The 15,686-nt window shown below is 46.9% G+C and overlaps 1 protein-coding gene across 1 annotated transcript in view; it reads left to right on the forward strand.

Annotated features, from left to right (window-relative positions):
- The window catches only part of CCDC92B (coiled-coil domain containing 92B), a 171,142-nt gene that overhangs the window by 113,793 nt on the left and 41,663 nt on the right, over nucleotides 1-15,686 (forward strand). Inside the window, exon 3 of the mRNA XM_069227012.1 lies at nucleotides 6,266-6,313. Coding sequence (XP_069083113.1) covers nucleotides 6,266-6,313 — 48 coding nt within the window. The remainder of the gene's footprint in view (nucleotides 1-6,265; nucleotides 6,314-15,686) is intronic.

Here is a 15,686-nt window from a genome sequence, read left to right on the forward strand (position 1 = left end):
CAACCACAAATATGGTGCGTCTGGTTCAGTCACTTAACCTTCACGGTGCGGGATTATATTTTGTCAATGGCTGCACGGTGAAACTGCCAAACCCTAACCTGCAATTTCTATGTAAGCGAGAGAAAAAAATATTAGTAAATTGCGGGAAAGTGCAGCATGGGAGATTTTGTGAAGTTGTGCTAGACAGGAGATCCGTTGTCATGGTGAAGTGATCTGTTGTCTGTTAGAGACCTGTCTTTCCAAGCCACGGGCCGGACTCTTCTTGCCAGGTGAGGGTGCCGCCTTCTTGTGTGGAAACAATGTTGTCATGTTGTGTGTCTATAGTCATATGGACAAGTAACTTCGCTGAGACGCAGAGACCTGTGACTGCACGGGGGAGCCCCACTGTTGTGTCCTGCAGACTTGTTTCGTACGAGGAGATCCGGCCTCGCGTTTACTTGTACTGATGTCACAATACCATCATTGTCATCTCACAAAGATCAATTGTCGTTCCTGGAAGTGATACTACCATGTAGGGAAGGGCTATTGACATGTTGGTACGGTGTTGTCATGTCAGTGAGTTCTGTTGTCATGTCAAAGAGCATTATTGGCATGTTGGGGAGTGCTGTTGTCATATCAAGATGGTGTTGCTGTGTCGGGAAGAGAGGTTGTCATGATGGGGAGCGCTGTTGTCATGTCAAAGAGCATTATTGGCATGTTGGGGAGTGCTGTTGTCATATCAAGAAGCGCTATTGTCATGCTGAGGAGTACTATTGTCATGTCAAGATGGTGTTGTCATGTCAGGGAGTGCTGTCGTCAAGCTGGCAAGTGTTGTTGTCGTGTTGGGAGCGCTGTTGTCATATCAGTGAGTTATTTTGTCATGTTGGGGGGCGCTGTTGTCCTGTCAAGATGGTGTTGTCGTGTCAGGGAGTGCTGTCGTCATGATGGAGAGCGCTGTTGATTTGTCAAGGACCTCTGTTGTCAAATCAGGCTGTGACCACCAGGCGGCATCACCCGCCGTCTCGTCCTACCCAGGCGGGAGTACCCTCCGAAGATGTGAAACCTCAAAGCGACAATTCCATTGCTGGGACAGTGTGCGCACTGCCCTGAGACTGAAGATAAAGATGGCTTCCCTCTGACTGCCCCCAGCCATCACCTGTGCTGGGACAGTGTGCGCACTGCCCTGAGACTGTGATAAAGATGGCTTCCCTCTGACTGCCTCCAGCCATCACCAGTGCTGGGACAGTGTGCTCACTGCCCCGAGACTGAATATAAAGATGGCTTCCCTCTTACTGCCTCCAGCCATCACATGTGCTGGGACAGTGCGCGCACCGCCCTGAGAGAGAAGATACGATGGCTTCCCTCTGACTGCCTCCAGCCATCACCTGTGCTGGGACAGTACGCGCACTGCCCTGAGACTGAAGATAAAGATGGCTTCCCTCTGACTGCCCCCAGCCATCACCTGTGCTGGGACAGTGTGCGCACTGCCCTGAGACTGTGATAAAGACGGCTTCCCTCTGACTGCCTCCAGCCATCACCTGTGCTGGGACAGTGTGCGCACTGCCCTGAAACTGAAAGTAAAGACGGCTCCCCTTTGACTCCCTCCAGCCACCACCATTACTAGGACTGTGTGCGCACTGCCCTGAGACTGAAGATAAAGGTGGCTTCCCTCTGACTGCCTCCAGCCATCACTTGTGCTGGGACACTGTGTGCACTGCCCTGAGACTGTGATAAAGATGGCTGCCCTCTGACTGCCTCCAGCCATCACCTGTGCTGGGACAGTGTGCGCACCGCCCTGAGACTAAAGATAAAGCTGGGACAGTGTGCGCACTGCCCTGAGACTGAAGCTAAAGATGGCTTCCCTCTGACTGCCTCCAGCCATCACAATAGCTGGGACAGTGTGTGCACTGCCCTGAGACTGTGATAAAGATGGCTGCCGTCTGACTGCCTCCAGCCATCACCTGTGCTGGGACAGTGTGCGCACTGCCCTGAGAATGAAGATAAAGATGGCTTTCCTCTGACTTTCTCCAGCCATCACCAGTGCTGGGACAGTGTGCGCACTGCCCTGAGACTGTGATAAAGATGGCTGCCGTCTGACTGCCTCCAGCCATCACCATTACTAGGACAGTGTACGCACTGCCCTGAGACTGAAGGTAAAGATGGCTTCCCTGTGACTGCCTCCAGCCATCACCTGTGCTGGGACAGTGCGCGCACTGCCCTGAGACTGAAGGTAAGGATGACTTCCCTCTGACTGCCTACACCCATCACCAGTGCTGGGACAGTACGCGCACTGCCCCGAGACTGAATATATGTTGGCTTCCCTCTGACTGCCTCCAGCCATCACCTGTGCTGGGACAGTGCGCGCACTGCCCTGAGACTGAAGGTAAAGATGACTTCCCTCTGACTGCCTACAGCCATCACCAGTGCTGGGACAGTACGCGCACTGCCCCGAGACTGAATATATGTTGGCTTCCCTCTGACTGCCTCCAGCCATCACCTGTGCTGGGACAGTGTGCGCACCGCCCTGAGACTAAAGATAAAGCTGGGACAGTGTGCGCACTGCCCTGAGACTGAAGCTAAAGATGGCTTCCCTCTGACTGCCTCCAGCCATCACAATAGCTGGGACAGTGTGTGCACTGCCCTGAGACTGTGATAAAGATGGCTGCCGTCTGACTGCCTCCAGCCATCACCTGTGCTGGGACAGTGTGCGCACTGCCCTGAGAATGAAGATAAAGATGGCTTTCCTCTGACTTTCTCCAGACATCACCAGTGCTGGGACAGTACGCGCACTGCCCTGAGACTGAAGATAAAGATGGCTTTCCTCTGACTTTCTCCAGACATCACCAGTGCTGGGACAGTGTGCGCACTGCCCTGAGACTGTGATAAAGATGGCTGCCGTCTGACTGCCTCCAGCCATCACCATTACTAGGACAGTGTACGCACTGCCCTGAGACTGAAGGTAAAGATGGCTTCCCTGTGACTGCCTCCAGCCATCACCTGTGCTGGGACAGTGCGCGCACTGCCCTGAGACTGAAGGTAAGGATGACTTCCCTCTGACTGCCTACAGCCATCACCAGTGCTGGGACGGGACAGTACGCGCACTGCCCTGAGACTGAATATATGTTGGCTTCCCTGTGACTGCCTCCAGCCATCACCTGTGCTGGGACAGTGCGCGCACTGCCCTGAGACTGAAGGTAAAGATGACTTCCCTCTGACTGCCTACAGCCATCACCAGTGCTGGGACAGTGCATTCACTGCCCTGAGACTGAAGATGAAGGCGGCTGCTGGAACAGTGTGCGCTCTGCCCTGATACTGAAGATGAAGGCGGAGGCCGGGACAGTGCGCGCTCTGCCCTGATACTGAAGATGAAGGCGGAGGCCGGGACAGTGCGCGCTCTGCCCTGATACTGAAGATGAAGGCGGAGGCCGGGACAGTGCGCGCTCTGCCCTGAGACTGAAGATGAAGGCGGCGGTTGGGACAGTGCGCGCTCTGCCCTGAGACTGAAGATGAAGACGCCTCCATGCTCCTCTTTGGCGGTGACCTTGGGGATTGGTCCAGGCTGCTGCATCCGCCCCTGCCCAGCCCCCGCCCCTCTGCTGATATCTCATTCATCATTACAGCGTCCCTCCGGCAGCTCCTTCACCGTGGGCCTGAGGCTTTCATTTTCTTCACACGTCTGGGCTGTTCGCTGTGCTTCCTGGCAGGTTCGATATTAAACTGAGAAGAGCAGTATGGGGGAGCCCCTGGGGGTGTCACAGGCAGGCGCCGCGCCTCTTTCACCTCGCCCCAAGGACATTCCTGCAAATGCTGAAGACGAAAGGGTCACAAGCGTTATGTCAATCCTGCAAAAGACAGGCTTTTGATTTAATTTCCGGGTGTATTTTTCATATTTTAAAGGAAAATGATCATTCACAATATAAACTCGAGCAGGTGACAGGAGAGAGGCATTAAATACTCACAGCTGTCTGGAAGTGTTATGTAAGTCATTCACGAAATGCGGCATGAGGTATAGCTACACCTTATTCACGATGACTCGTTTTCATACAGCACTTATTATTGCATTCTGCAAGTTCTAAACTCTCCAAATAATAGATGTTTTACTGCCCAGTGTAGAGAGAGACAACTTACCAAACCTTGGAAGCTTGGAAAGCTGAGTGGGTTTTGCCAAGATGCACATTCGGCACTGCTGATCAGTGCACTTGTCAGCAGCGAGCAATGAACTCACTGACTCAGCTTGCCAGCTGATAAGGATACTGGTAGACACAGAGGGCGTTCCGTAACCATACAAAGGAACGGGACCATCCTTGAGCTCCTTTGTAAAGAACCCAGATCTCTGGCATGCAATATGCATCAAGTGTGCAGCAGTGAGTATTTTATCTCTTATACTACATGGTTGTGCACTTTTTAAAAATCATTGGTCTCTTGCTTTTTCTACAAAAATGTAGAATAAAATATAAACTCTGTACTCTGAAAATACACAAGACAATATGTTGCTGTTAATTTCTTGGAAGAGTGTATTTAAGTTGTATTTGAGATGCTTGAAGCAGTTTAATATAAGTATTTTTCAAAGCTGACAGGGGTTGGAATTTGTGGTGATAGGCAGGTAAATTCCTCTTTTCCTGTGATGAGTTGCAACTGTGCAACAAATGTGTCCTTGTCATGTAAACTCGGGAACCTTTATTGAGAAGAAAGGAAGCTGAAAAGATAGTTGCCCTTTAAATGTTTAAAGGATAAGTGTTGCTCCTGACGTCACCACTCAACTATATAATGGAAGCATAGTCAGGCCTCCTGTTACAGTCTCAGTGTCTGAGGCTTGTACCCGGAGAACGACATTCAATTGCCTCAGGCTGTCTTCATAACCAGAGAATGACTCTTTTCAGTGTCCAGGCTGAGCCTAAGAACCGGAGAAGGGTTTTTCTCATTACTCCAGGCTGAGCCTCAGAACCGGAGAATGACTTCTTCCAGACTGATCGTCACAAGCAGAGAATGACTCTTCTCACGACTCCAGACTGAGCCAAACACCAGAGAATGACTTCTTCCAGACAGAATGACTCTTCTCATTACTACAGACTGAGCCCAGGAACCAGAGAATGATTCTTCTTATAACTCCAGGTTGAGCCTCAGAACCAGAGAATAACCTCTCCCGAATGATCATCAAAAGCAGAGAATGACTCTCCTCATTAGTCCAGGTTGAGCCTCAGAACCAGATAATTACATCTTCCAGACTGATTCTCATGAGAAGAGAATGACTCTTCTTATTCCTCTCGGTTGGGTACAAGAACCAGAGAATGATTCTTCTTATTACTCCAGGTTGAGCCTCAGAACCGGATAATGACTCTTCCCATTCCTCCAGCCTGAGCCCTAGCACCAGAGAATGACTTCCAGACAGAGCATCAAAAGCAGAGAATGACCCTTCTCATTGTTCCAGCCAGAGCCCAAGCACCAGAGAATCACTTCTCCAGACTGATCATCAAGAGCATCAAGAGCAGAGAATGACTCTTCTCATTGTTCCAGCCAGAACATCAAAGGCAGGGAAGCTGACTTGTTGTTAATTTCTTTGTATCTGGTTGAGTTTCATTTAATCATTCCTCACTGACCCTTTCTATGCTTCAACGATATTACAGGTGCTCTGCCGCAATACTGAGTTTCTAATATTGACGTATAAGAATATCTTCTGTAGAACATCAACTACCACCATATCCTTAGTGGCAGTGTATGTAGGTAACTGTAGGTTTTCTATTCTTAGACTAATTTCTATATACTTTGACTTCCCCCATCAAGGTAAGTAGATGAGTATCTTGTAGTATGCAAAGTTGTAGTGCACTAGCAATAATCACACACTACAAAATGCAATTCACAAACCTATGGCCTGAGAGGTACAGCTTTTCAATCTTTTCTGTGCAGAGATCTCTTCCATAGTTCCAGCGTTGTATGGAAAACCGTGCACCCAATGTTTTCGAACACACATCTTGTCAGGAAAAACCTTGTGAAATGTGCTTTTGTAAAATTGCTCAAAAAGAGAGAAAGAATACCTAAATTGTGCATAAAACATTATCCCACATGCTGTGATTCATTTCGTAGCTGAAAAGTCCAAATTGGGAGTGAATACTGCATTCAGTGTATATTGCATCCTGAGGTATCAGTAATTTCCAAGTGCAGTAGTTACCACCCACTTCCCACAACTACTCAGAATGAAACCTTCAGTAGAAATTGATGTTTCTTAATGACTATCTGAAATTCACTCAGACAATTGAACTTCTATTTTATTTCTTTTGTTATCTTCTAGCACTGACCCGTGACCTCAAAACCAAACAAGAGGAACTGAGCCATGAAGGTAAGAATGGACCCGGCCTACTTTAATATATGTATTACCTTGATTGATTCTAACTAGTACCTGATTACAAGTTACTTAGTATATTCCGACCCCTGCATAAATGATTATCGAATGCATTAAATAACTCAATTGTCATCAAATTTCCACAGGTCAAACCTGCTGAAATTTACCGGGGCAAAAACCCATACGGTATTTATACTCATACGGCTCCTGCGGATTTTGGTGCGTTACACCAGAATCTGCTTATCATTCCCCATCGACCTCTAATAGGTGTTATTAATTGCACCCGATAAATAACGTACCCAGTGGTATCATCATTTAACACCTAAACCTGTAATCAGGGCCTTAGAACAGTGGTTCCCAACCTTTTGACTTCTGTGGACCCCCACTTTATCATTACTGGAACCTGGGTACCCCCACTGAATCATTATTGGAATCCGGGGCCCCCACATTAAGTCATTACTGAAAGCTGGGGACCTAATCTATTAATATTATTTAATTTTCTAAGCAGTCACAGACCCCCTGAGGAGGCTTCGCGGACCCCCAGGGGTCCCCGGACCACAGGTTGGGAACCACTGCCCTAGAAGATCTCACAGGTCATGCACCGTCTTGGTCGAAGGGACCAGCAATGATTGTGCTGCATTAGGCACAATCCAGGCTGACCTGGCAAGGGAGACAGAAATACAGGCAACCCCAGGCTGGTTTCGCCCTCATTAGACCTGATCGGGGAAGTGCTGAGCCCTGTGGCACAGTAAGCACAAGAAAAACTGCCTTCAGCATGGAGGAAGGCCTCTCATGCACAAACCAATGGAGACAGTAGCGCTCCAGATTATAGAACTCCTTGAACAAACATATCAAGAAAACATGGCATTAAAATCTATCTTCTGTTTGTTGCGTAACATTTTTCATAAACTGCAATCAATGATATTTTCTACAATGCAAACACTTCACCTAGTCTCTACTGTTTTTAAATGTGTGTATTATATATAGAATTGTAAATCATTCTTTGTCCTTCAACATATCCTTATGCATTTTGGACCCATTATGGTCCTTCATTATGGGGACATATCAATTTTCATGACAAGAGAGAAAACGTTAGTAATGTTGTGCAGAGTGCAAAGACACACATGCGTGTGAAGCGTTTTACGCATGCACCATTATAGGAGCAAATATCCGAGTCCATGTAACATAGAGTTGGAGGAGACAAGGTTACATTCCATTCAAGTTTTTTGGGCCAACTACTCATTCAAGACATAGACCAGCCATGTGCAAATAAGGCTTGGTCTTGCTCCAGTAGGAAAAGTCCATCCTGAACTGCAGGCCGAGGTCTCCTTCAGACTGAAGCACAAGCAACCCCAGACTGGTTTCAAACTTAGGCCCAGATTTGCAAGAATCTGGCACATCAGTACTGATGCGCCTGATTTCTTGTGGCGCCCACCACCGCCACCTAACGACACCATGAGTGAGCCGTATTTACAATACAGCACACCATGGCACAAATTAGGCCAATAGCGTCAACATTTTTGACGCTATAGTGGCGCTTTGCTGCACTAGCGTCAAAAGATGTTGACGCTAGTGCAGCAAAGTGCAAGGAGGCCCATTGACTTCAATGGGTGCGTCTTTTTAATGCCTGCTTTGAGCAGGCATTAAAAAGGACTCAAAAAATGGCGCAATGAAATCTTGCAGATTTCATTGCGCCATTTTTGCAGGCCTCCTAATGCCGGAACGTCCCCCTTTGCGTCAAAGCCTCACGCAAGCATAATGTGGCGCAAGGGGTCGCAAAGTGCATTGCGCCACTTTGTAAATATGGAGCGGCAATTTCTGCCTCGTTGAGCCACATTAGTGTAAAAAAAAGGACGCTAATGCGGTGTAAGAAGGGGCAAGGAGGCACTAAGGCCTTGTAAATCTGGCCCTTAGTCTAAAAGCACAGTCAGCCACAGAACCCAAGTATGTTGTACTTGTCACATATAGCGCCTCCAACTTACAAAAATAGAAGAGGGATAAAGAGATGGATGAAATGCTTGACTCAGTCTCAACCACTGGTAATTCCTCAGGACTACATTTCAGTTGATGTGTTTTTGCCAACGCTACCACCCTAGAATTTGCGTGAGAAACAAACATTGCACAGGAAGTTGGCAGCTCTACGTGTGTTATGGCTGTTCTTGAATATTCATATCCATGCAGCTCCTGGTTATAAATGACTGGCTGTGAGGGGGATAGACCGGTAGAGTATACCAGGCGGAACTCCCTCTCATGAACATCGATAAAATAATGGGACTGTTTTATGGTGACCTCACCTTCCAGGACCTCCCTGAGGTTACCAGAGTGGTCTTCCTGCTTTGGAGACAGATGTTGGATTCTCTGGGATGGCACCGTAAGCGGATCTTGTTATCGCAAAGGCTGACTTCTCTACCATATGACACGTGGGGGGCTTTATTAACTGGGAACAATAGGCATAAAAACCCTAGGAGATGTCTGGCACCAACACCTGCTGTGCTTCTTCCAGGATCTCCAGGACCACTTCCATTTGTCCTGGACTCGATTCCATAAATACTTACAACTCAGATAAGCCTCATCCAGTCAGAACATCCCACCAGCACACCTACCTGAAAGTAACCCCCTTGAAGCCAGGCTGTTTATTTGGGATCTGGGAAAGGGCGGCATCTCCCAGATATATCGCACACTCATGGCCCATGCGCCTGTTTGCTTGGTGCCCCTCAGACAGATGTAGGAGGGATGGGTGGGACACTTGGAGGTTGCGGAGTAGCGTGATGCTCTGACAGCCCCCGGGTAACTGGCATTATTGGCTTGTATCCCTATGGTTCAACTAAACTACCTACATGCCATCTACCTCACCCCTTGCTGCCTGTGGAAAGCTGGACGAAACACACATTCCGAAGGCATCTCTTGTCCCCACCTCAATACCGATTTCTACCACATGGTTTGGCTATGTCCCAAAATTAAGGATTACAGGAATAAGATCAGAGACGCCCTTTCCCAGATACTACAGCTGCCAATCATCTGTCACTTCAAATTGCCCTACTGGGAATGCTGGAGGACATTAATGGTGACCGAAGGGAGATAATCTTGGTGGGTATAGCCATTCTGATAGCAAAGAGAGATATAGCAGACTGGTGGAGGTCTCTGACATCCCACGATCCATGAATGGTGGTTGGGGTTGATGGACTGGTGTGCTCAACAGAAGGAGCACACATACAGAACCAGGAGATGTCACCAGAAATGCATGTTGGAATTTGGAGCAAATTGTGGGGATACTAGGCCTGGGTCTAAGTTATTTGAACACTTAGGGCCTGATTATGATCTTGGCGGATGGGACACTCCATCAAAAACATGACGGATATCCCGCCCGCCATTTTACAAGTTCCTTAGGATATAATGGAACTTGTAATACGGGGGATGGAATATCTGTCACGTTTGTGACGGAGTATCCGATCCGCCAAGGTGGTAATCAGGCCCTTAATCGTCTGAGTAGGGTGAAATATGTTGGGTATGTTTTAACCCTGCAATTGCAGGATGCTGGAACGTGTTGCTATGTGTTATGTGGCTGCATAAAACCAGTAAGAATTGATTATCAAAAAATATTCAGATCTCATGCCTGTCTGGGTGCTCTCTACTCGTTAGCTTTGCTCGTTCAGCCCCCGCTAATATTTCTAACCTTTGTCTATGTTTTGATTTTTTTTTTACGTTTCATGCTCTATTTAACCCTTTTTACTTTTTTTGGCCTTCCTAAATTATGTTTAATTGTCACACTGTTTGTTTTTTTGCCATCGATACCGACCTGTTTAGGATTCACATGTTTTTTTACCACTTTGGAAAAACAATCTTCAGCCCCGCCCATTTCCAGTGTTGCCAGATTGGGCTAGATCACGCACAATTGGGCTATATTTTTTCCAGTTATGCAGGAAAAATTGGTTTGTGCGGGGGTGCACCCTGCAAGAATGAGAGAAGGTATACAGTTCGCAAGATCAGAAATTCTGCGCTTACCACTTCTGTAAGACTGTCCAGCCACAAATATCCATCTACTTCTGTATCTACTGCCTGCCACTGCCCCATCTTCGTTAAAGTAGCGAAATTGGGCTACTTTGGGCTACTTTTTCGTTCACTTTGGGCTAAAGAATGCTCTAAAAATCTGGCAACACTGCCCATTTCCCTCCCGCTCTCACTCCCAGGCCCCATTTTACTCACTCATTTCACTTTTTTTCATCCCCGAGGATCCAACGCTGAGCAACACTTCACCTTAACTGCACAGTTCTGTTTTGTGCTATAGTTAGGCTGCCTGCGGTGTGTTCTAAATTTTTCATGCTGTGGTTTAATGGAGTCTAATCTTCAAACGTCTGCGGCTCTTTCAGTGATAAGAGCATTACAAGGCCAACTAAACGCAGATCAAGGCTCCACCAGCACAGATTCATGCAGACTTCCGCGCGCTGAGGCTCAACAGATGCAAGACATGAACAAGGATGCGGTTAGGAATAATCAAAGGTGTCCTCAAGTTAGTGCATAATGCAGAGGGATGGATTAATTGAGAGAAGCGTCCACCGACAAGGCGTGCGCAAAGGAGAAACAGCCTCCACTGTTGCTTTGTCAGAGGAGGAGGTACCAGTCACAGAGACTAAAAGGCGGCTGGAGGGTTGGCAGGCGGTTGATGGATTTGGGTTCACCGTAAACAGTGGGTTGTCAGTTGCAATGGAGTTGTATATGAAGAGCATTTAACCAAGCACAGTAGTTTCTGCTTGGGTTCACAGTGCCAAGGTTTTCGATAAAAACTTTCAAATATTGGAAGAGGAAAGTCAATAAAAACAACAAAACAACCATTTGAATCAATAAGGGGTTAGCAATGCATGGAAAAGCAACACAATGTTTTAGCACAAAAGGCAGTGACTTCTTAAATCAGTGGTAATCCTCATCCCCCGGGGTTAGGTGGGGCACGAGGGCTGCGTTGAGGATGAGCAGAATCAGGATGAAGGTGGATTTACAATAAATGTTGATGTTCCCCCTTCCTCATCCCAGTCATTAACAAAAAGTCTTATCAAAGAAAAACATGCCTCAGATCGACCCAAGAAAACCCTTACCTCCATACCTGCAAACCTCATTGTCTTGTGACATTTAATGTGACATGTTACTTTCACTACTTTGTGGTTTTGTAAAAACTCCAATCATAATTCACTCTGCCACTTGCAAATGTCATGGTGTATGTTTTCTATTTATATATTAGTAGGATCATTTATTTTTCAGGAATCCAGAACTTCATATAAAGACTGGTAAAGATGGCACATGTTTTGAGAAAATAATTGTCTGTGCAAAAGAGTGCCGAGCAAGGAAAGTCACTGAGTGGGAGTTGTCATTGAGATATTACTGAAGCAAGAAAAACATCAAAAGAAGAAAACAGCAGTAGGAATTACCCCCTCATCTAGCCCCCCTTTTCCCAATCTTTGCGTTGTCAGGTGGCTCCGCCTCACAACATAAAAACTGGGACGAGGAGGACTACGAATCGCTCTAATGAAGATTACCGGCCAGTAATCGTTCCATTATAGTACTAATATCTCCCAAACCTTGGTGTAGCCACATCCAACTAGAGTCCAATTAATACCTGTGAGAAATTGGGTTATTGGTTGAGAGTGGTGTAAACCTTCTCAAGCCACAACCACAATACTTGTCAGGAGGAACCACAAAAGTCACAAAATTAATATGTGGTGGCTTGCACAAAAGCAAACAAGCTTAACTTAGAGGCAAAGTGTAAAGTATTTATGCAACACTCAAACAGTCATAAAGTGAGAACACAACACAAGAAAAATCCAAAACCAACTTAGAAACATAGATTATGATTTAATAAGTAATGTGAGACCAAAATGACAAAAATCCAATCAGTAGAACTAGAGATATACAATTCTAAAAGATTTAGGTACAAGTAGCACTAAAAGGTGCAAAATGCCAACTCAGGGTAGCTGGTTGCACTGGACTGGGAGAAAGTCCCAGGTTCAGGACCTCTACAATGGAGCGCAGGCCAGGCACTGGACCAAGATTGTCTCACTGAGGACTGTACATTATGTCCTTTGTGTGTGGTTTGCACAGTGTTGCTTTGCAAGGCTTTGCATAGTCTGGCGTTTGTTCCTATGACGCTGTACGGTGAGGCATTGAGTCACCCTGCGTCGGTTCCGATGCAGCTGTTAGCTATGAAGTGCAGCCTTGCATCGCCCGTCATCTGTTCTGATTAAGCTTGCAGCTGTGCAGCAAGCCTTTGCAAGTCTTCATGTTGCTTTTGTGCCAGATTTGGTGGAACCATCATTTAGGCCAGGAGGAGGGCTCTCTGATGCCTACCAAGGATCCAGGACTGATGGAGGAACCTCTTTGGGACCAGGGACTCACTCCAGCAGAGCTCAAACAGGTCCAGTTGTAGGTCCAGTGGAGAAGATCAGCTGGGAAGTTGCAGGGAGGGCTCTGGAGCTTGTTGTCTCTCTGTACGACAGAACAGGAGGTCTGCCATCTGACTGTTGGAGGTACTCAGTCTGGATGAAGAGAGCAGGTTCAGTCTTCCTACTCAGAGATCAGTGTGGACCTCAAGCAGCAGGGCAGTCCTCAAACAGCAGCCAGTCCTCTGGTGGCAGGGCAATCCTTTTGTAGGGTCCACTGGTCCAGGCATGTACTAAAGAGAGGGTGTGAAGGTCCTATTTTTATACCTGGTGCTAGATTTGAAGTGGAAACAACTTTTCAATAATATAACCAACACCATCTGTAGCAACAGAATTACTAAATTGTGATTTTAAAGGAAGTTTTCCAACCTTTCCAAACTGAAGGCCTAGATGTTTGATCAGCCCCAGCTGTTGTGAACTGTTTTGCTTACTTTAAGGAGTCTCATTCAGAAGTGGGCCTGGTCATGCAAATGAGGAAGTCATCGTCTTCTGCTTGCTCAGCCTGACAATCCACAGACTGGATCATTATAAACTAATTTGGTTTTACATCTTGCTCTGGGAATGAATAATTCCTTATTCCGGAGGAATCCTCTGCCTGATTATACTTCCGGTGTGTTTTGGGGGCCTGTTCGACATGCAGCGCGCATTTGCTGCAGAGTGGAGGCTGCACTTACCTTGCTGTCAGCAGCGCTTGAATAACTGTTGTATTGCTACAGTAATTGCACAGCACAGTGATTGAGTGGGTGCTGGTCTCCTGCAGGGGATTAGAATTACTGCAGTGTTTGTTGCATTTACTGAGATGCTCACAAACCCCGGTTTCATCACAGGTACTTATGTAGCAGAATATATGGCACAGCCATGAGGCTCAGGAAGAGGCAGGCTGCACAGAGATACTGCACAGACACATTTGTGTCTCTCTCTTGATGTGTGATACCAGCCATATTGGTGTTCTCAATCCCTGTTTTGTTGAGTACATTCATAATCTGGTGGGCTGGAGAGACTGTGTTAAGTCGAGGCAGGGGCACAGACCCTCCCAAAGCACTTCAGTTTCCCACAGACTTTACCTGGTTTTTGGGCTTGTTCAGCATTTCCTTGCTGTGTAGCTCAGTTGCAGCGTTACAAATACACTGACAGTCATGAGCTTGACTGCATACAATGCCCTTTCTATAGTAGTAAGCATTCCCTGATTATTGCTTCCTAATGCTATAAGCCGCTCACTCTAAATCCAAGTCCTGACACAGGTTCACTTACAGCATCACCAGTCAGAGGGCTCTTCCCCTGCAGTGCTTAATTTGTGCTTGTTGTTTCCGGTGCGGAGCACCAGCACTTTTATTTGGAGGGCCGGCGCTTATTTTTCTGTCTCAAGCATTTACTGTGAGCAAAAGACACATATGGGAAAGACGGAGGAAGAGAAAAAAGTAAAAGCATCACAATGGGAGAAAGCAGAAAGTTGCAAGAGAGAGCTGAAGGGGCAGGGAGTGGCTGTAAGTGGATTAAAGAGGCCAGTGATGGCTTCAGGATTCCTCTGCCTCATTATTCCGTGTTCGCACATTTAATTGCATCCGCTGCGTGTTTATGAGGAAGGATTTGGACACCGGCACGTTGTTATTTACAAATTAAGCACTGTTCCCCTGTGTGTGTCCAGAACCCCCTGCGTCCTCGTCTGCGAGATTATCCCTCTCTGCCATCCTTCTACAAGCAACTTATATTGTGCCCGCACAGGGTAATGTATCTTTCGTGGCTCTAGCACAACATGAAGAAAAGTTGTGCAGGAAGCAAAGACGTTTTAAGGCATGGGTGCAGTGGGCCCTGGCCCAGGGCGCCAGCATTCCAGGGGTACCCTGATAGGGTCAGCTCTGTTCTGTAGAGCCTTGCCCTGATAATTAGTTTTTCTTTTATTTTAATGTAGGTGATTTTAATGTAGGTGATTTGTGAGTCTATTACAGTCACTTTGCAGAGAACTGTTCTATTTGTTTCATGCAACATCCTTAAAAAAGTTATTTTAGATCAAAAAGGACCTCACATATTAGAAATGGGAGGGTTTCTGTAGGAAAGTACCATCTTGCCTGGCATGTTACCCCCATATTATACTGTATATATGTTGTTTTAGTTGTATGTGTCACTGGGACCCTGCCAGCCAGGGCCCCAGTGCTCATAAGTGTGCCCTGTATGTGTTACCTGTGTTATGACTAACTGTCTCACTGAGGCTCTGCTAATCAGAACCTCAGTGGTTATGCTCTCTCATTTCTTTCAAATTGTCACTAACAGGCTAGTGACCAATTTTACCAATTTACATTGGCATACTGGAACACCCTTATAATTCCCTAGTATATGGTACTGAGGTACCCAGGGTATTGGGGTTCCAGGAGATCCCTATGGGCTGCAGCATTTCTTTTGCCACCCATAGGGAGCTCTGACAATTCTTACACATGCCTGCCACTGCAGCCTGAGTGAAATAACGTCCACGTTATTTCACAGCCATTTTACACTGCACTTAAGTAACTTATAAGTCACCTATATGTCTAACCTTTACCTGGTAAAGGTTGGGTGCTAAGTTACTTAGTGTGTGGGCACCCTGGCACTAGCCAAGGTGCCCCCACATTGTTCAGGGCCAATTCCCCGGACTTTGTGAGTGCGGGGACACCATTACACGCGTGCACTACATATAGGTCACTACCTATGTGTAGCTTCACAATGGTAACTCCGAATATGGCCATGTAACATGTCTAAGATCATGGAATTGCCCCCTCTATGCCATCCTGGCATTGTTGGTACAATCCCATGTTCCCACGGGTCTGTAGCACAGACCCAGGTACTGCCAAACTGCCTTTTCAGGGGTTTCACTGCAGCTGCTGCTGCTGCCAACCCCTCAGACAGGTTTCTGCCCTCCTGGGGTCCAGCCAGGCTTGGCCCAGGAAGGCAGAACAAAGGACTTCCTCAGAGAG

Source organism: Pleurodeles waltl, chromosome 3_2 (assembly GCF_031143425.1).
Source record: "Pleurodeles waltl isolate 20211129_DDA chromosome 3_2, aPleWal1.hap1.20221129, whole genome shotgun sequence".
Lineage (NCBI taxonomy): Eukaryota > Metazoa > Chordata > Amphibia > Caudata > Salamandridae > Pleurodeles > Pleurodeles waltl.